The sequence below is a fragment of the Lutjanus erythropterus genome, chromosome 12 (genome assembly GCF_056507025.1).
Source record: "Lutjanus erythropterus isolate fLutEry1 chromosome 12, fLutEry1.hap2, whole genome shotgun sequence".
In the NCBI taxonomy this organism is placed as follows: Eukaryota; Metazoa; Chordata; class Actinopteri; order Lutjaniformes; family Lutjanidae; genus Lutjanus; species Lutjanus erythropterus.
In genome coordinates, this window is record NC_139328.1 from 17,140,653 (window position 1) to 17,162,460 (window position 21,808).

The window sequence follows — 21,808 nt, forward strand, 5'->3', positions numbered from 1 at the left end:
GAGTGGACACACCAGTGGGGCTCTGACTTGCCATCACAAACAAAACACTTGGGTGCTCCTCTATCTGAGAATGTACGTGATATCAAGTCATTTCCTGCTCAACAGACTGAGCAAACACTGGGCAAACAGTGTTGACCACAATCACCTTCAGTTCCCCACTGCACCTGTATGATATCTGTCAACATACATGATTAAATCTTTTCCAAACTACTACTAACTGAAACTTTACCTGGGAAAGTGTAGACACAGACTTATTTAATCTGATTTCACTGAGAATCTGATCCAGTGCCAGCCATCAAAAACAACCGATAACATAGCCGATCTTCTCCCTGATGGTCTTGTTAACTTATGTGGGTCATACAGAGGCATCAGTGATAAACTTGAGTTTTACTAACCAGCTAACTCCTTGCAGTAACTTTAAATTGGGTTATGCATACAGAAGTTCACATTTAATAACTGCACCAAAAAGCAGACATGCCGGTTCAAATCCAATGGAGTCAGAATTTATTTTATGTCCTAAATGCATTTTGAGTTTTTTTTGTTTTTGTTTTTGTTTTTTTTATCCTAATGGAGCAATCTGTCTTTTTCAGCCTTCAAGATACTGACATGTAGAAATTAGACTTTGAAAATCCAGCCAGTGGAAAATTAACTGAAAAGTAAAATGCATTTTTTAACCTGATTAAGCTTGAAAAATAAATCAGGTGTATACTATGGGATTCTGAAAAGTTAGGGTTAGGGGTTATTTATTACCATGTGGAGATCTATTTTGATATTCTTTGACAAACCCTTCACAAAAGAACAGGAATAAGTAAAAAGATTATGCTTCCTTGACACACCTGTTGTTATGGTTTTTGACATCTCAGGCCTGGACATGCTGCTTCTGCTTGATCTCTAATTATAACCCAAATGCTTTTCATTTCTCAATTTAATTTCACATTACTAAGTGTCTTAAATTAACTATGGTCTATCATTGTGTACACTTTGTGATATGTGTAAAGCATATTCATACCATGCTATACATCCCTTTAAAAAGCGAAGCAAGTAACCGAGTGATAGCGAGGGTTGAGGGATGTTCATTATGGGATGGGAATGGTGTTCTTGTTGCATATTTGTGTAAACTGTGAAATTTAATTTAAAAAAAAAACTTTGAAAGAAATAATTTAGAGACTGTAAAGAGAAAAACTGACCTGCATAGAAAGACATTTCTACAGTTTTGTATGATACTACAATATGCACAAACCTCATATCCTCTGTAGTCCACCTCCACATCGTCACCATACACATTCAGCTCCATGTTCTTGTGGCTAAAAACCGTGGCAGGTTTGGGGTTTCTGTGGTTACAAGCCATGTCGTCAGCCAGCATGAGAACTATGTGGCTGGACGAGGAGAGAATGACAAAAGCAACTTAAAATGATTACTTTAGAAAATAACTGAAATGCTGCAATCATGGTGCAAAACACATGTTCAGTGCTCTGCTATGTAATTAAATACCATTAATGTGATGACGGGTTGCATTATATTACAATCATCTTGCAGGCACCTCTGTCGAAAGATTACTTCTGGGTTTTTTTTTTCACATTTTGTCTTACACACATACACACACACACCGGGAAAAATTCATGTTTCAATGTCTTGCTTAAGACAACTTCAACAAGTTGACATGTAGAGGAGCAAGTGATTGTGTAGTGCAGTGTTTCCCAATCCTGGTCCTCAGGGCCCACTGTCCTGATGTTTCTGCTCCAACACACCTGATTCACATGATCAGCTCGTCATCAAGCCTCTGCAGAAGCCTGATAACAACCTGATCATTTGAATCAGGTGTGTTGGAGCAGAGAAACATCTAAAACATGCAGGACAGTGGGCCCTGAGGACCAGGATTGGGAAACACTGGTGTAGTGGAATATTTTTCACCATCTTGTTTATGTTTTATTCCCTGGTCATGTTGGTGCTTTCTTTAGGGGTGTTTTTTAATTGGAGGACTTCAGTCAAGGACACATTAAAGCTAAGAAACACATGAAAGGTCCTGTGGCACACAGATAGTCAACTGCTAGAATAATCATCTTGTAACCTGTAAGGCAGATATGAATATACACGCATTTTTCAGCTTCTGCGATTGGATATTGCACTTGGCCATGTTGCAATTTCAATAATATTTCATGCAGCTGAGCAGACTTCTTTTCTTTAGCAACCTCCAAGTAAAGCCGAAACCATGACTGGTCAATACCAAATGTTTGAAAAGGTTTATCTCTGCTCCTGAACATCTTGTGTATAATTTCATACACAAAATAAAATACAGCAGTCCATAATATAAATCATTCACTGCCCGTCTGCACCTCCAGATTAATATCACCTTTACATATACATGGATGACAGCGTAAAAAAGACATAGTAAGGACAGACATTTTATCTGTTACCTGTCTGGGATGCCCAGCCTCTTCACACTTCTGTAGACGGACAGGGTATTGGCAACATGACGGTAGTTGAACCAGAATCTGGATGTGCACACCTGTTTATCAAAGACATAACACCCAAATAAGAAAAGGTCGATTTATCAGGCAGAAATATATTTCTGCTGCTACCATCATTAATGATTTATAGAATGAATTTTTACAATATCAATGAATACTCACGAGAACAGCCCAGTTGTTGGTATGACCACTGCTGAAGAACTGCCCCGCATTATCCTGAGAAACAAGTGGAGGAAGATTTATAAATGTATGAATTTTTAATCTGGTTTCAGCTTGAACAGGCAACCAGATTCATCACCACTGTTAGCATGACACAAGGCTAAAAGAGGAGCGATACTTTAGATAAAAATCAACATAAATAACGAATTGGCGGGATTTTCGTAGCTGAATGCAAATAAATTATACACTCACCCCGATGTTAATGCTGTTCGCTAACAAATATGTGGAAAATAAGCCCAAGAGAGGTAATATTTTCATTGTGCAGCAGTGCTAGTCCTGTGCAACAAGGAAGTGAAAACCGATAGCTCCGCCCAGCAAGTGCTTCCGGTAGGAGATATTTCAAAATAAAAGCGCAGGGATGGAGAGGGTATATGGGATTTTTTTTTTTTTTTTTTTTTTTTATAATAATTAAACAGTTAAAAAGGGGACCTACCCAAGGGTCACATGCCAAGACAGTTATATAATAATAATATGATTATAATATGATATTCTATTATAATATGACACAAGGTGCCATTCTGCATAATGAGTACTTTTAAGTACTTGGAGTACATTTTGTTGTTACTTGTAATTGAGTATTTCTAGACTATGTACTTTTACTTAAGTCAGAGAGCTGCGTACTTCTTCCACCACTGCATATCTCTGCTTATGCATTAATATAAATTATTGGCCTGTATGAAATCAGGCAATGTATTACTATCATTGCTCTGAACTTACTGTTGTTATTGTTGTTGTTGTTTTTGTTCATTTTTCTTTTTGAAATGAAATAATATGAAATATACTGTTTTAATTAATATTGTTGGATCAGTGGTGATGAGACTGCTAGTAGCAGCTCTCAATCTCTATCAGATAATGCAGCTTGAGTGGCTCATCATTAAATGAGCACAAAATGAGTGAATGAGCAACAAATCAATTTTGAATCTAAAATCAAGAGAAACAAGACTATAAATACCAACATTAAGTGCATGTATGGGTTACTTTAGAGGCACTCAGTGATTTTTATGGACTTGTAAACTGGACTTCACTATGTTATTTCTACTTTAACAGATGTGCTCATATGCAAAGTTACCATCCAGTCCAGAGTCATGTCTTTACCTAGCTTTTTTTGGTTAGTTTTTGTTTCTTAACAAAGTTCATCGGAAATTATTTTAACACTTAACATTTTTTCTCTGTGGTCACCATTAAGGGGACACATAGAGGCTTTTTCCTGCATGTTCCGTTGTGGTATTACAATGATTTGTTTGGTATGGACAGTTTGTTCTCCTTGTTACTGTTGGCAGATGATACAGCAGCCCGACTGCACATACCACCAGACTTAAGGACAGTTTTTACCACCGGGCCATCAATTTATTGCAAGAAGTCAGAGCAAGGGGGCAATTGTAACACTGAAAAAAATACGTTATTTTAACCTATTATCTCAAAGTAACCACATTACTGTTGTAATATCTAATAATGTTACTAAGATTTTTTGTACATGGTTCAAATTCTTTTAAATGTCAGGTGTCATAAGCATTTAATGCAAATGTTGAACTCTATTAGGAGATTAGACAACTGTTCAAGCAGTGAGTAGATTTTAATTATCTGAATTGAGTTAAAAGGAAATTTACATTTATATTTTGTGAAATATGTTAATTTTCTAACATAAAAGTATGTCAGCACAGATTAACAAGGTGCCTACATTGGGCCAGATGGCCATTGTAAAACTGTATTACAATTACCACAGATCTTACAGCCACAGTAAAATCTCTTATGATAGTTAGCAACACCTAGAACAGCATTGTTTGTTCATGTTAATTTTTAACCAATAACCTATAGATCAGATTGATGTGAATTAAAATTCAGTAGAGGAAAAATCCTCCAGAGATCCAGAGATGCAGAGAGAGAATCCTACTGAGCATGTGCAAAGTAAGCATCATCACTCGAGCTGGTTTCTGATTTTGGAATTTCGGGTTGTAGTAGCTCCCTGTTACTATTACCCCCAGTCTCCCCTGCTGTCACTCTTACACACAATCTTCATCTGAACATGTTTATGTAGTGTTTCTTTTATACTCATACACAAAAGGACTGATGCATAGAGTGCAGAATCCTGCACACACCTGTCTCTCCCACTCTTGTCCAAATCCTCATTTTAATATTTATGTAGTGTGAGTATTATACTGTTGTCAGCATAAAGTTGTACCTTATCTAATTAAGTTTTTATTTAAATTTCTTTATGCCTGTTTAGCTTGCTTACTTCTGAGCTGACCCGCTCTTCTCCCACACATTTCATTGCTGTTGACCCAGTGTTAACCTACATATGACTTTTGGTTTCTTTAAGTGGTTTTTCATTATATGGCAATTCATATTTAAGTAGGATACTTATGGGGTCACAGTATTCAGTTGACTGCATGTTAAATCCAGTGGTCGTTTATGGTTGATACAGTGATGAGAGAAGAGAAAGCTGATTAGGATTCAAATGATACTGACAGCTTCATATTCAAATGTCCTCTCCAGCTAATTGGTGAGGGCCTCTGTAATGAGACGTGACACTGATATCACAGGCAGCAGATGTCAAAATGAACGTCTTATTACTGCTGAAGTAGCCTAAGTGTCTGAGATCCCTGCAGGAAGGTGACGCTATATGAAGTTGACATCTTTAATGCAATTCTAATGTAACATTATAGCACAGCAAGCAGAAGGTCTGGTGGTGGAAAACCAGCATTAAAATCAGTTTTGATGCACCACAGGGTGCCTTTACGGGTCTGCCAACTATTCAATCCTCCGGACGTCTCCTCCTGCTGCTGTTTGACCTGCAGCATCGCTGTCTTCACCAGCACAGAGCTCATCATTGTAATGCCCTCCTCCAAACACATCACATTATAGCAAGGATAGTGCTCTAACAAAACAGCTCTCAGTCGCATAAATCTGATCATTATTCCACTTTCAAACCTTAAATTTGCATTTTACTGTCAGGCTGTTTTGTCCTCAGCAGTGACTGATTCTTGGTCATGCATGAAATGTTATTCAGATGGAGTGATCCTCACTTTTTAACGCACAAATGTCACTGAACTAATCTACAGTTGTTCCGTGATATAACCAACAAGGAGGCTCAAAGTCAGCTGCTGCAGTTGTCAAGAGGATTAGTGGCCTATAAGAACGAAATCCTATGGGACAAACCAGGAAATCAAACTGACCTATATCTCTGTTGCCTAAAAGGGCAGTGATCATGTGACCAATGGAATTCAACTTCTGAACTCTTTGTTTCCATGCACAACCCAAACTAAAGATATACATTGTTATGCAAGTTCAGTGGTGACCTGCAGCCAAACACATGCATCCAGCTATATTTAGCTGGCTGCGCTGGCTGATTTCATTGTTTTAGCTCAAACTACTCTGTGCTGCATCCTGTGGACAATTAATCATTTTGGGTTGCTTGTGCTTTGGTTGTATTAAAGTTGTGATGAAGAGATTTTTATAGTTCTATTTTATGACAAAACAACTTAACTTAAGATAGCATCCAAATGTTGAACTTGTTTTTTCCTAAATCAGGTCCTAATCCTAGTTACATGGTTAGCAAACAGGATCTGAAAGTCAGGGAAACTGAAACTTTCTTAGTTTCCTGGCTGCAAATTAGAATAATGTAATTTTCTATAGGCTACTAATATAACCCTGTGAAAGGAGCCATTCAGCATGAGTACTTTTTGCTACATTTTAGTACATTTTGCTGATATCAAATATCAGCAAAATGTCAGGACTTTTACTTATAACAGATTATTTTAAGACTAGCATTTCTACTTTTACTCAAGTAAAATCTCCCCACAATCTCCCCATTAAAAGTACCTATAGGGGATCATAACTGACATATTTGCCTCATCCAAGTGCCATATATACATAATACATACAGTAGATAGAGGGTGCTACCTCATCTTATTTATCTCGTTTAATCTTCCAATTTTAACTTGTTCTTGTTCTTTTTTTATCTTAAACGTATTGTCGTATTATTTGTTCATCTTGTTTCTATTCCTACTGGTCTGTGGGGATTACCAAACATACTATCGTTGTATGACAAATAAAGTGACTTATATTTATAATTCGATTGCCTTTCTGTGCGTTATCGTTTCATATTACCATTAAAGTTTCCAGGCTGATTGTAAACAAGTGAAAAACGCCAAATGGAGAAGGTGCGTGCGTTTTTTGGCACAGCGCGCCACCTCTGTGCCAACGTCAGGGCGGCACATGGTGCGTGCTGGGAGCGGAGCGGAGCGGAGAGGAGCGCTGTAGGAGGAAGACGGACGAGCCACGCATCCGCATCACCGAGCAGGAGGAGGGTGGCGAGGTGGCATCGCCTGCAGGAATCCAGTTGTAAAGTCCACACACGAGGCAAAAATGCGCTGAGGGGAAACTGCGCGGAGCTCCCTCGTTCACCAAAGATTTCCTGTCGGCACTGAGACATCTGAAGGAGAAATCAAAAAGAAAAACGCTCCGGACAAGTTGTGATTTCAAAGGAAATCCGACTGGAGATGAATACCAACGATGCCAAGGAGTATCTGGCGCGGCGGGAGATACCTCAACTATTTGAGGTGAGAGATGATGTGCGCTTCGATCGGGCTGTCTGCAAAATAAATGTCATTTTTACACAAAGATTTTGTTGTTCAACGATGCGTTGCAAAACGCCCGTCAAATATCTCTTTATGATATGTAATACATCTTGTTCTGGTTGACGTGCGTCTCTCTGAAAGCACTTATTGATTAGAATAACTGTTTAAATGAGAAGGGAAACCCGACAGACGGATTATTTTACAAAGCGCTTCTTAAAACTGTGTTTCTATTGTAATATTTAATCATAATTAGTCAAACTGTAATTAAAGGAAGCAGACGGTCCTCGCCTTCTTTGCATAATTAGCTTTTAATTGACGCGAGGCAGACTATCCCTTGTTCTCAGCTGGAGTCTGCAGTGTTTCATCATTAAGAAATGAAAATGAGTACAGAGACATAAAAAGGGAATTACTGCAGCAACAAAATATGATCATATGACACTTAGTAATGATGTATAGGCTACAGCAGCGGTTCCCAAGGGACAGCTTTTCTAGTACTGAGTCAACTGAGGACCGCTGAGCAAGTGACATATTAATATTATATTCAATACATGACAATAAGAGTAGAGGACAACTGATAAACTCTACAGTTTACTTAAAGGCAATAACTGCAGGAAGTTTGTGTAAAACAAACGATAAATTTTGAGATGATTGCCTCTCAGTATTAGCCTGCATTTCCTGATTGTTTTGCAAATGGCGTTTATTTATTTGTTTATTTTGATTATTGGTAGCATTTTATATACTTTTTAAATATCTTAATTCAGCTTAATTTTGTAGTTATTTATTATTATTAAAATGCCAGTAAAAGTTTATTGTTTATATTGACCTGATGCCATTTTGGATTTTAGATAATATATGAATGAAGAATATTGTCTGATATATTAATATCCAGTATCCAGTATGAGTTCAGTTCTACAGTCGTGCATATTGAATAGGCTCCTTTTTTGGACACATCAGTGTTTTCTTATTCCTGACTCATCACCATTGTTCTCTTCCCTCTTTGGTTGTTTAAACAGCGTAATTTTCTAATACAGGATGAGGCTGTTCAGCAGGGAGTGAAGGCTCTGCAAATATAGCTTGTGTTCAGGTCCTCGCAATGCCTGTATCCTATGAGATACTGAGCTTATATCTTAAATAATACTATAAACTTTAAAAATAATAATTACATTTAGAGAAGATTCTTCAGAAAAATTAATGAAATGCTGAGATATAGGCTTACTGTATATTTTTAACAAAAAAATGCTTTCACCCATTAAAATCAAGATGGTCTCTCGATCCCACAAGAAACCTTGTCGACCCCACACAGACACAAAAATAATAGTATGGTAGACTGGGGACAGTTGCAACAGGGGGCGGTTGCAACAAGTCTTATTTTTCCCATCAGAAACATGCTAGAGAGGTGACATTCATACTGCACAGGAGGACAGAAGACTGTCCCCGGGGGTCAGTTGCAACATCTGTCAATGTCATGTAATCACCTTTGGTCTTGTCCGAACAACCTCTGAGTAACTGAGAGAAATGCAAAAAGTGTTGCAACTGTCCCCAGTCTCCCCTATGAAAAGGTGTCTAAAATGACATTTCAACAGGAATATTATACTTTAACAATCGAATGTTTCTATATAATACAATAAAGCCAGCTCAAACTTTCTGTTAAACATCACAGACATTATGCAGTGAAATATAATGCTGAATTATCATTCATTTTCCTGCGGGGATATTAAATTGGCCCATCCACTTAATTAGACTCAATCCCAAGTGCAGTGCAGCTAATGTATGCAAGCAATCACTGCATGTTTATTTACAGCCTGTTCAAATTACACTGAGCAGTGAAGTGATACATCATCATCATCAAAACGGCAGTGTAATTTTACTGCTTACAATTGCTTCTCATATAAAAGTGTATTCATTACCAATCAGCTAAATAAGCACATCAAATTGTTTTCAGCTGGGAGAAGCTTGATGTTTTCATACTGGGAGTTGTTAGTGAAGCGAAGAGGAGGGTGGAGATGACGAAGGAAGTCCCAGAGGAAGGCATTGTTTTAAAACGTTCAGGGTCGAGCAGGACAAATGTCATACAAACATACACTCTACTTGTGTTTTGGCCTGGAGTTCGCTCTCACATTCATCACAGTAGTTGGCTTACTTCCCCAGTAATAACAGGTCATCATCACAGTTCTGTGTTTACTTGCCAGTCTGAGTCCAATTTCGTGGGCTTTTGATAAAATAAGATGTTTTGTTCCCCTGGTGGAGCTGAGCCAAGGCAACCAGATCTGCACTTCAAAACTTCACCTCATTAAGATGAGCTGTCCACCGCTGCTGCCGCACTGTCACACAACAACACGTCACAACATAGATGTACTGATTCTGCCAGAACAAACGTCTCCTTCTTGTTCTGTCTCATCACATCCTCCATTGTTTTCTCCAGAGCCTGCTGACAGGTTTGATGTACTACCGGCCTGATGACCCCATCGACTACTTGGAGGGCTGTCTGAAGAAAGCCAGGGAGCTCGGAGGACCGGACAAGGTGCGGTGGGATACCTTCGTGGGTCAGGAGAAGAAGTCCCTTCCCCCTCTAAATGGCGGCCAATCACGCAGGTCCCTCTTCAGAAATGGTGAGAAGTGATTGAGAGCACAATGCAATTAAAGATATGAGAGCTTTAACAATTAGTTAGTTAATCAATTAGTAGTTGATCAACAGAAAAGTTTGATAACCAATTAATTGCTCAAGTTAAGGGGATAGTTTAAAAAATCCTGCATTGTTTGCTTTTAATGATCAACTGATTGAATAAAAAAGACAGATAATTCCTGCAAATTAATTAATAATGAACACAACTGTTAGTTGCAGCCCCAAAACACATCTAATCGTACACTTGTTTTGTCCCATTATTATTAATTTTATTATTATATATATTTTGGACAGTTTAATTTGGGGCAAAGAAAAAGCTGTCTGCCAGGAGCCATTTTTTTTTTTCTTTTTTTTGGCACTTGACTTCTTTCTAAGCGCGCTGTCAGCAGCACATCTGCCTCTCCTACACAGCCTCAACCAAACTGCCTCACTGTTTGAACAAGAAAAGGGTGCTGACATTTGTAGTGAACCCAATTGTCGATACATTGTTTAAACTGTTGGAAATACTAGTAGAATAAGACTTTTAGTGCGTGGCGAGATAGGAGGCTTTTTTTCTCCAGCATATGAAGCGAAGCTCTGTGCATCACTTCTCTCAGATAGTTTTCCAAAATGTGCCAGAAAGCGTTTGTTGAGACACCAGAGCGCCCACGAACACACTAAAACACCCACTGCTGCTTCCAAACCCGAGATGTTTGAAAACAGAACCCAGTGTGCAGATCTCAGCCTTGAACATGTCTGCGCTGCCTTCACTGACCTGTGGATTTGTTGTCAGCCTGTTACTATACAGAACAAGACAGATGAACATGTGTGGTTAATCATTCACGTGAAATAAAAAGGCTCTCCATTCATCAGTTACCAGGAGCTCTAACCAATATGGGAAGTACTGCAGATGCAAAACTTTGTTTGAATTTGGAGAGCAAAGTCTTGTATGCTAATTTACCATTTGCATTGTTTATATTTCATCTGTTTTCAAGTCAAACATTTACATCCGTGTTTGACATGCGTGTGAAGCAATGCAGTCATATACATAGGGATTTCCATGAGCATGGAATACACTCTTAGAAATAAAGGTGCTAACTAGAACCATATGAAGGTTCCTCAGCTTCCCCCAAAGGAGAAACATCTTTGGTTGCTGGTAAAACCTTGCCCAGCGGCCCAAATTAGCTCTGGTTCTTGAACCGATTCCATTCAAGAAGAGCTTTCTAGTGAACCAGCCTACATTTCCACTAGTTACAAGCAGAACTACTGTTATCAAATATGCCATCAGCAGAGAACACTGCACAATGCAAAACAACCTGTAGAATATGACACACCCACACAGCTGTTTCAGGCTCCGAACTAGTTTATTTGTAAGGAAAAAGCTGTGAACAGTTCAAAATTAGGTGCTTAAACTGGAGCGGGGCCGGTTCTATGTTGGTGGAGAAGGCCCGTTAGAGGGTTTTATCTAGAACCCAACATAAAAGGTTAGAACCATCTCTGAACGGGTCCATCCAGAACCCCCATGCGGGATTTTTCAACATGACATGGCACTGACCCTGTCCCTGTTGTTATGAATAATTTTGAGTATTTCTAGCAAATGGAAATTGGTTCTGAACCCAAAAAGTTGGTTGCCTGCTAGAACCAAATTTGTCATATTCTACAGATCATTGTGCGTTCTGTAATCCCTTCAGACAACAACAATCCCTGATTACAATGGTTCCACACAAAGTTGGCAGAAAATGCAAGCTGATTCACTAGATAGACAAAAGGTTCCAAGAATCTTGAACTGAACCGGTTCAAGAACAAGAGAAAATTTGGTGAGAAAGTGCCATGAGAACTGTTTTATATTCTCATATATACCATACCAGACCAAATACTGTATACCCATAACCACCTTGTCTTCTGGGGGTTCTATGGAGAACCATATTGTATTCTACAGTGGAGTTAAAAATGATTGAATCACACATATTTATATTATGGTCATTCATCATTTTAAGAATCTATGTTACACTGAAGAAACATTCAGTAATGATTTCATTTAAGGAGTAAAAAAATATTTGGGGATGACCTATGCTTTCGACAATTCTTGAAGAACTCTGTTTTTCAAAAAGGGTTCTTTGGATGAAGAAGGTTCTTAATGGAACGCTTAGTCTTACAAAGAATGTTTGATGAACCCTTTCTTCAAATCGGGGTTTTTCAGAAGCAAATGGTTCTGTGTAGAACCTCAGCCCTTCAGAAAGAACCATTTTGGAGCCCTTATTTATAGGAGTGTAGGACAGAGTTATGTTTTGTCTCCTCCAGGCTTATCACTGACACCACACAGCCATGCAGGCATGAAGAGATCATTTTTCTAAAAGGGAATCTTCACAGTCAAGGACTGATGAGGGCGGACTGCTTTGAGAAATTCACATTTATCCCATTTCTCTTAATATGTTGGAGAAGATGCCTGAAGGCTTTGCCAGCTGCAGTGTTTATTTGCCGGGAACTGCAGCCTAATCAGGGATAGAGATTCCCGTGTCCCGCAATATTCCTCCCGGCTGATAGCTGACGCTCAAATCTGCCATGTATGAGAACGTTTGCTGGAAGGAGATGGTGCTCTCACTTCCTAAATTATTCCCATCTTTGCACGCACGACTGTAAGAAATGTAAAAAGAGTAAAATGTTTAGAATTCAGGCAGGTTGTAATTTGCAGTCCTCTGTGTTTTTTCTAAAATGTCATCATCTTAACAAGAACACTTTGTGTTTTTTGTTAAATTGTTCACATAAGAAAGCCTTTCTGTTACCCCCGCATTCCGTTTCCAGCTCTGGCACACATTTTGTCACTGCTAAAATTATATAATCAATACCATCCTCGGCACTGAAATTTATAATACAGTGTAAAAAGAAAATATTGGTTCTACATGTAAATTATAACAGCTCTGCTTACTTGGAGTGTAGCATGTAGTCACGATTTCTATCTTTAGTAGGCCCTAAATGTGTTATAGTCAATGCTGTGATCAACAGAGACAGAGCTGTAATTACCAAACTGAGTTCATCTCACGATCACGTCACACTTTCATCTTTCATGGTTTTTGTTCTGAAATGGAATTGGCAGCATTTAAAAACATGTCACATCCGTATCTAGAAAGTGATCAACAGCACAATTTGACAAACTCATAGAACATGAATATTAAAGTATATTTCATAGACATTTAAAGCCACTGGAAACCCAAATCCACAATAGCCTTCTAATTATGTAATGTAAGATGTTACGTACACATTAGTATGAGTCTAAAAAGAACATTTTAATCCAAATTCAAAATATTGTAAAACATAAGGGGTTGTGATAAAACATCTCTGGTGCCACTTTGAACAAAATGTCAAAGGGGAAATGAAGCTGCTTTGTCACTCCAGACTCCTTTGACAAAAATGGCAATTTTACCTCACTGAACAGAGGAGTTGCTGGTCTGTCGCTGCTTAAATCCGCAGCAGGTAAGTGTTACATGACCAAAGTCACACAATAACATAAACAAACTAACAGATGGAAGCAACAAGGTAAAATTACTGTTTTTGTCAAAGGAGTGTGGTGGATTTGGAGAGAGCAGAGAGAGATGGTGGCTTCAGGCTGTCTGACAGCAACGTAAAGCAGAGAAAATATTCTAAATGTAGTTTCTCATCTCTCTTTGTTGTTTCTCATCAAAACCTTTGTCTGTGTGTGTGTGTGTGTGTGTGTGTGTGTGTGTGTGTGTGTGTGTGTGTGTGTGTGTGTGTGTGTGTGTGACAGTGTTGCCCGACAGTCCCAATTTTCCCTACAGACGCTATGACCGCCTCCCGCCCATCAGCCAGTTTTCCATCGAGAGCGACTCGGACCTGTCAGAGACTGCAGAGCTCATAGAGGAGTACGAAGTGTTTGATCCATCCCGACCACGACCCAAAGTCATCCTCGTCATCGGTAAAGAACCAGTACAACACTTAAAACACAAACATTATAACTATAAATATCGTGGGTGCCCTTACACGACATAAGAGTGACACAGTGAGTCTGCTTTTTGTTTTTTTTTCCATATCTGATGTTTGATCTGGATTCTTGTTGACTCATGTTTTCCTTTATTTTCTTGTGTGTGTATAAACAGAGTAAACAGTAACCACTGCCCCATTAATGGCTCTGATGAGACCTATCCATTTATATAAAAAGATCAACAAAAAGAAGTTTAGATTTGCCTCGTTGATGATCTAAAAATAAATGGCCTGGATGGGAATCTATGAGTTGACATGCGTGTGTGTACACTGTGTGTTTTTCCTGGTATTTTGAACGTAGCCCCGCCCTCTCTGTGTTGGTATCAGCCAGATAGATCTTGTTACATGTCACTCACTGCGTTAGACACCCGCGCTCTCCTAATCTGATTTCGTTGATGTGCCTGCATTAACCTGTCAAATACATTTATTATTCTTAAAAATTAAGCACGGCAGCTGTGCAATAAGAGTAATGACACTAGTTGATCTGGTCTGAAAAACGTTGCTCACGAAAATAGTTTATTTATGGTTTGGATGTCTGTTAAAAGCTCTGAAAAAGCCTCTGACATCCTTCAGCTGGAGCATGTTTTGTTTCTTTGTTGCGTGTACCTGGAATGTTTACAGTGTCTATAGTGTGGATGATAGTTATTTGTCCTCAAAGCCAGTTCCTATCTCATCTTTGTGAGCACATTGTGCCCTATTTTACAGGGAAAACAGGATGGCAGCAGCTGTCATCTCTTTGGAGGATCGAGGCAAATGTTTTGTCTGTCAGGTTTGCAGACAGAGACAGACTGACAGAGACACGTTAGGTCAGGAGGCAGTTGGGAGAGGACTAGGTTGAACATTGCGAAATACTTAGATGTAAGACAAAGTGCGTATTTGCTAAAAACATATTCGGGTATCTGTCTGATTGATCCATCCATCCCTTCTCTAACGCAAAACCTTAACATTATCTATTTTAGAGGGGAGCAGACAGCCTGGCTCTACACAAGTGAGACATGTCCCCTTTATTAAAGTCTTTATACTAAGCCAAGGTAACCATCTCATGGCTTTTTGATCTTCTCATCTAATTTTAATCAAGACAGCAACTACTTCCCAAAATGTCAAACTATTCCTTTAAAATTGAAATAAGTTATTTAATCCATGCAGCAGTATATGAGTGACACCCTCAATTCCCCGTTGACCATTTTAAGTAGCAATACTAAATAACACTTGAGTTTTAGCTGCCATTTTTGTGGATTTCCACAGATGAAGCAACCATGAATAATACAACCTAAGCCTATCTCTAAAGGTCTCAGTATGCTCCAAAAGAACTGGGCTGGGTGATATGTTGCCCCACCAGAGCGGGGCAAAAAGCCAGCTGCCAATAAAAGTCCACACTTTTGGGCAGTCTCTACTCAAAGGCAATCATTGTGTTGCACTTGGTAATATGCATGACAAAAAATGGTAAGAGGTAGTTGCGTGAGGACTGAGATAAGACATTCAGAGAAAACTTCACACCTCTGCACATCTATCCAACTGCTGTGTAAAGAATGCACGACTGGTGGATTTTGTGGTTTTAAGAAATGGCGGCTGCAGCTTCCGCCTGTCATTGGAAGGGGGGTTTCAGAAAGGTTAGATGAGAGTCAGGAGTTTTCATGTGGTTTTATTATACGACAAGCACTTTGATTGAAGCATACTGAGGCCTTAATTCCAAATGTAAACCATATTCTTCATTGAAACCTATCCTACTCTTGATTACTATCCCCAGCTCTTAAGAAGAACCCTGACACTGAACACATGTAGGATATATTTATACATTTAAAGACACATTGCAGTAACTTCACTGAAAAGTTGAAGCTGGATTATGTAAATTAAATCTGGCCGAACAATATATATTTGTGGTTGCATATTGTAATGATTTTTTTTCATTTGGTTATGCACAGTTCTCCTCATCCCTAAAAAATAATTTCTGTCAGTAACACCATGATTGACTAAATTACCCTCACATCTTGTTCTTTGACTAATTACACTTCACTCTGGCGTAGATTTGAACCAGGAGCAATTTTGCAACATTTGACATTTCTATGGTAACAGTAGCATATCTGAAATCCTGGAATGAAATGCAGCTGTCTGAAAGTAAAGCAGCCTTCAGGCTGTCAGATGGCTTTTACAGGCAGTTATACATGCCTTTCATAAACTGACATCTCATATAGCGAAAATCTACCTCGCAGCATTAATACATGTATTGCTAATGACCAGGTTCATTACAAAATATCAGTTTTGTGTGGTTTTGAGCCTTGCAATTTTATCTCCCCCACGTGATTGGTCTTGTGTGTGTGTGTGTGTGTGTGTGTGTGTGTGTGTGTGTGTGTGTGTGTGTGTGTGTGTGTGTGTGTGTGTGTGTGTGTGTGTGCATGACCCACTGAGAGCCACTGCAGGAGAGGACCAAAGGGAGGACAGAATGAAGCAAAGTTAAATGAATATGATTTATGTAAAAGAAATAAACAAACAAGAGTTTGCTGATGCCGTCAAGCTGACCTTTATTTCACTGAAATTCAACTTCAAACCTTTTTTCAGTTGCCTCCCTTAATTATTTTTAATGATTGATAATAACTGTGGGGTGAGGGGGGCTTGAACTTTTTTTGACTTCTAAAAGGGAGGATGCCAGAAAAGGTTTGGGAACCACTGTGCTGCACTGTACAAAAAAACATTTGGCAAATCTCCACTGGTTGTATCTGGCCACTGTTAGATGATAGTGAATGTTAGAGCAAACATTACCTCTATTCATAATGATGTTGACCAAACTCTCCAGCATCACACGGAGAGCTGTTGTCATCTCCCGTTGTCGCTCCTCTGCACATCCTTTATAAAGAGAGAAGAGAGGAGAGGGTGTTTCTTAGCAAATGTAGGAGGTTCACACATACCTGTTTCTGTCCCCCCACCCCTCTCCCCCACATACACTTGCAAAACACACACAAGTAGTCACACAGAGAGATACGCACACACAGTCACAAACCTTCAAACACACACACACAGTCTCACATAGTCTGATTTTCTCTCACTAACACACATGCGCCTACGCTCACACACCCACACACACAATGTTTCACACTCACACAGACACATTTCACACACACGACCAAATCTCTCCCAAAACATCAACAGCTCTCCCTCTGTGGCTAGGTGGCCCTGGCAGCGGTAAAGGAACACAGTGCCTGAAGATTGCTGAGCGCTACGGCTTCCAGTATGTGTCCGTGGGCGAGCTGCTGAGGAAGAAGATGATCCACAACGCCACCAGCAACAGAAAGTGGAGCCTGATCGCCAAAATCATCACCAATGGAGAGCTGGCACCACAGGTAGCAAAGGAACAGAGAGGGGGTGACAGGGGGAGTGTGTGTGTGTGTGTGTGTGTGTGTGTGTGTGTGTGTGTGTGTGTGTGTGTGTGTGTGTGAGAGAGAGAAACAGGAAGAATATGAGAGGAAGGATGAGCGACGAGTGTGTCCAGTCAGTCGCAGGTCATTATCACAGCGTGGTTGTAATAAGGGACTAATTAGCAGCATCCAAATCACAAGTGTTCTGGAGAAAGGGATGCTTATCCATCTTATTAGCATCCTTCTGTGTAACATAATGACTCTGCGTGGGAACGAAATGGGCTCAGACCCCCTGTGGTTGTTTGTGCTCCATTCATTCAAACACTGTATAGAAAACACGTCAGATGGCCGTACATTTCCCAGCTCAATAAGTGTATGAAATTAAGTCCAGTGGCAAACTATGCAGGATTTTCCCAAAAGACAATACATCAACTCTTACAAAAGTAGTCCATCTCAATCATCACCCCCAATTCACCAGAAGTGTGTGGCAGCGCCTGCATCTGCAGAGACCCCGCCCTCTGCTCGTACCGTCTTCTTTCGTCATTATTTTGCTGTGTTTAGGAAACTTAACCATCCCAAAATGTCAGTATTTGACATCTTGGACTCAACTACCTTTCTGGTGTGTTTACAAATGGCAGCTGACAAACTCCACTCATTCTGCCCTTATTTTTTTTTCTGTTAATTAAGATTTAAATTGTGCATTTTTAAGGACAGAGGGAGGATTAAACCAAGGTTTTTCATGTTTAAGGCCATTAACTACAAATCACATTCACTGATGATTATTTTCTTAGATAAACCAAACCAAGTTTCCTTTTATCCATTTAGGTATAAAAAAGAAAAGACAGCCTGCAGGGACTTAAAACTTTGTCGCCCGGACAATTTAATTTCCTCTCATTTATTCATTTTTTGTTCAAAGAAAGATTATCAAGATTATCTTGTGGCTATGTAGTTGGATTTAAGACCTATAATCTGTGGTGAAACATTAACTTCACTTATTAGTCCTCTGTAGAGGACTAATAATTATTAATGTTTCCCAAAGCTTTACTTTAGTGATCAGAACTGCTTCAGGTGTCATCACAACTCTTTGGTCTTATGGATGATACCTCCTCATACTTGTGTCACATCATGAGACCTGATCAAGTTGCATTTGCTGCGGGAGGCAGTGGGATACAGACAACAGCTCTGTAAAACCTTGAGTTTAGAATATTTTACCTCACATACAGTACATATTCCTAACGTCATGAATGAATCTCCATACACAAGATGCAAAACCTTGTGTTGACTTGAGAAAGATTTAGAATACAGGAAATTAACAATGAATTCATTATTCTTTTTGTTTGCTTCTTCAGGTTTAATGGACGACAATAAGTAGATCATAACTTCAAATATTTTATCAGATGCTGTCATGTTTCAAGTTGGAGGACAAGAAAATCCTTCCTATAAATGTCAAGTTTTCCAAAACTTTACCCTGCAGGAGGTCATAAAGAAATCTGTATCTTTATCTGTACAGTGCTTTCCAAAATAAAGTTACAAATTGCCTCCAAGGTTTTTACAGTAGTCCAGAATAGACAAACCAAACACCGGCTCTACAGCATTTTGCTTTTTGTGCAATTTGTATGGCCACTGTAGATTCTCCTATATACTTGGAAGGAGAGGATGAGGGGAGTTGGTTGCAATCTGCAAGCTCACTGCTAGATGTCACTAAATCCTGCACAGCAGTCCTTTACGCTGACCAGAGGACAGATACTTAACCAGGACCTTGTTGCAGGATCAAATTGGATATGGCAACCAGACCTTTGAAGATTTTTAGAATTCAGTCTGAATCTTACTTTCAGCTCTGAAGAGATACGCAGTACATGATTTTACATTGGCTTAAAGATTCAAAACCACCAGTATGGTTCAAAATCCTGTATTTTATGCATCCTTTTACCCATTCATCCTGATCATAGTCTCATTGCTTTAGTACAGTGCTTAGTTTGATAACACACTATGATCAGGATGACTGAGGAAGGATGTCACACATGGCACTGTGCAGACTGATGGGTAAAGTGTATCACTGGTTGGTGGTTTGGACCAAATAAACACTCCCCATATTGATATACACATCAGGTATTTATCTTATATAAGAATATGGTATGAAACCATCTGAGTGAGTGAGTGATTCTGTTTGTCTTGATACATTTTGATTAAAATGACAAAAACATCAGTGAAGATGTTGTTTACTGTCAACATGGTCACCATGATGCCTCGGTGATGCAGTAAGATATGCGTCTGTAACATGATTCAAGCTTCTGCCTGCTCTGTGACTGGCAGCTCTGAGCTTGTGTGCCCTCATGAATTATATTCAATAACTGCCTACCTCATCAATTATCATCCTGTCCCCTCATGTCTGACACGACATCGCCCGTCTTCTCCTTTCTGGCCGTTCCCCAGATGTCAGTCCAGGAACCAGCGAGATAAACAGCAAAGTAGGCCACACTGCAGACATATTAGATATGATAAAGTGACTTGTGGCTGTGAGGCATTTAATTTCCTGCCACAATTAGTTTAGCAAAGCAGATTAGAATTTGGTTTCTTAATGGTTGTGTATGTAATGATGAGAGGAAGAGGCAAAATACTCCTGGGAGAAGACTGGTGACAGCACTGCTTGTGTAAATATTGTTTTATGATGGGTTGAGTGGCACATTACTGATTCACAGCCTGTTTTCAGCGGGGACAGAGGTTTCACGGATTTTATTCTCATATTTTATACCGTGTGAGCCAAATAGCTTGATCAATTTAAAGGGACAGTTCACCCCAAAATCTTTTTCCTTTTCCTCTGGGAAATATTGCTATTTATTCATCTATACTGTTTTGTTGTGAGTCACCGAGGTTTAGAGATAACAGCCGTAGAGATTTCTGCCTTCTCTCCCATATAATAGAACAACATGGCACTAGTCCTGTTGTACTCACAGCTTCAGAAATACATTTTAAACCCAACAACGTGTCTTTCCAGAAATCATGACCTGGTTGCTCAAAATAATCTGCAGACCTTGTTGCAAGCAGTTTCATGGAACTTCGCAGAAGAATGTAGCAGAACTAATTAAATTCTACTGCAGAAAGAAAGTAATTAGTTATATTTTTAAAAGTAAATTTAAGGAATATCTGCTTATTCTCTTTTTTTGCTGAGAGTTAAATGAGAAGTTTGATACCATTCTGTCTGGTAAGTTTGAAGCTGCAGTTAGCTTCATTTAGCAAAAGACTGGAAAGAGAAGAAAATAGCTATCTTGGCTGTATCCGAAGGCAAAAATCCACCTACCTGCACCTTTTGCTCTCTATACCTAAGAAAATAAGCGTGTTTCCCAAAATGTCAAGATGTATTTCAAGACGTATTTGGATGTTTAGGTAGTCTAGAAAAGAAGTCATCCATGCGTTGACTGTGAACTCAGTGCCATGAAGCCTCCTCAATGCTGTAAATGATTCAAAAGGCAGCAAACACACAGTATTACTTCACTGACTCTCAGCCAACACCCAAATCAACTTGAAGTTCTTGCTGCAAGATCATGTGACTCAGTATATTTCTGAACTTCTGTTACCTCAGAAATCCCACAGGTCTCCTCTCAAGAGGATCTTGGATGATCTAAGAGTCTGGTCTAAAATTAAAGGATTTTGCTTTCATATCCTCAGACTGGAAAATCTTGAAGTTTAGATGGTTCACTTAGATCTGATGTCGTTTAGAAAATCAGATAAATACCCTCCTATATTTGTTATTTATGTTTTAGCACTTAGTGAGCATTTTTGTCTGCTTCTTTCCAGTGGTGGACAAAGTACTCAAACTCAATACTTGGGTCAAAGTATAGATACTTCTGGTCAAATCTTACTCAACTACAAGTGAAAGTTGCTCAGTCACAGTTACAAAGTATATTTTCTAATATCACTATATTGCTTTATTGTTTTCAAAATGCATTTACAGAACGTTGTAACTCTCTCACCACCTAAAGAATGAACTGACCTGCTTGTAGAACCACTCTGCTACACAAAGCCTACAGAAACACATTTTCTGACATAACTGTATCAACATCACCACAGAAAATCAGATTGAAGCCAACTATAAGGCGTTCTTGAAGTCTGTTAAACAACTGAGATTTCTTTCTGGCTTCATGGGCAGTACCTGTAATAATTTCGCTTTTTCTAATTATAATAACATCTTGAGATTTAATTTTGTCTTTCTCCTGCTGTTGCCATTGCCAAGTTAAGTTTGAATGAAAGAGGGAGAGCTTGCTTGTTCTCGTTGCAGAGCGCGGCAGGATGATGTATTTCCACTTTTACATCAATCCCAGCTGAGAGCGGGTACTGTGATTGGTTTCCTTCTGTGAGGAACACAGCGTGTGGCCAATTGCATTTTAGAAAAGAAAAAACTGTGTACTGATTCCATACCAGTTACTAATAGTAATGTGCTCTATATATACTAATTGTCACAGCAGCAGTTAGTGTACCAGAAGTTAATATACTTGAACATTTTCAATAACAGGAAATTATACAGTAAGTGCAATGGGATAACTGGCTGTCAGATAAATGGGTTTTCAGTCTAATGGAATGAACAAATAAACAGCTCAC

General features: G+C 39.1%; 2 protein-coding genes across 2 annotated transcripts in view; one reads left to right on the forward strand and one right to left on the reverse strand.

The window, feature by feature from the left end:
- The window catches only part of pigk (phosphatidylinositol glycan anchor biosynthesis, class K), a 41,797-nt gene extending 38,778 nt beyond the window's left edge, over nt 1-3,019 (reverse strand). The window contains exons 1-4 of the mRNA XM_084732149.1: nt 2,880-3,019; nt 2,631-2,684; nt 2,415-2,506; nt 1,241-1,376 (exon numbers count right to left, since the gene is read on the reverse strand). Coding sequence (XP_084588275.1) covers nt 1,241-1,376; nt 2,415-2,506; nt 2,631-2,684; nt 2,880-2,945 — 348 coding nt within the window. The 5' untranslated portion in view covers nt 2,946-3,019. The remainder of the gene's footprint in view (nt 1-1,240; nt 1,377-2,414; nt 2,507-2,630; nt 2,685-2,879) is intronic.
- A 3,913-nt stretch (nt 3,020-6,932) lies between these two features.
- The window catches only part of ak5 (adenylate kinase 5), a 98,934-nt gene continuing 84,058 nt past the window's right edge, over nt 6,933-21,808 (forward strand). The window contains exons 1-4 of the mRNA XM_084733129.1: nt 6,933-7,246; nt 9,687-9,873; nt 13,630-13,797; nt 17,025-17,197. Coding sequence (XP_084589255.1) covers nt 7,187-7,246; nt 9,687-9,873; nt 13,630-13,797; nt 17,025-17,197 — 588 coding nt within the window. The 5' untranslated portion in view covers nt 6,933-7,186. The remainder of the gene's footprint in view (nt 7,247-9,686; nt 9,874-13,629; nt 13,798-17,024; nt 17,198-21,808) is intronic.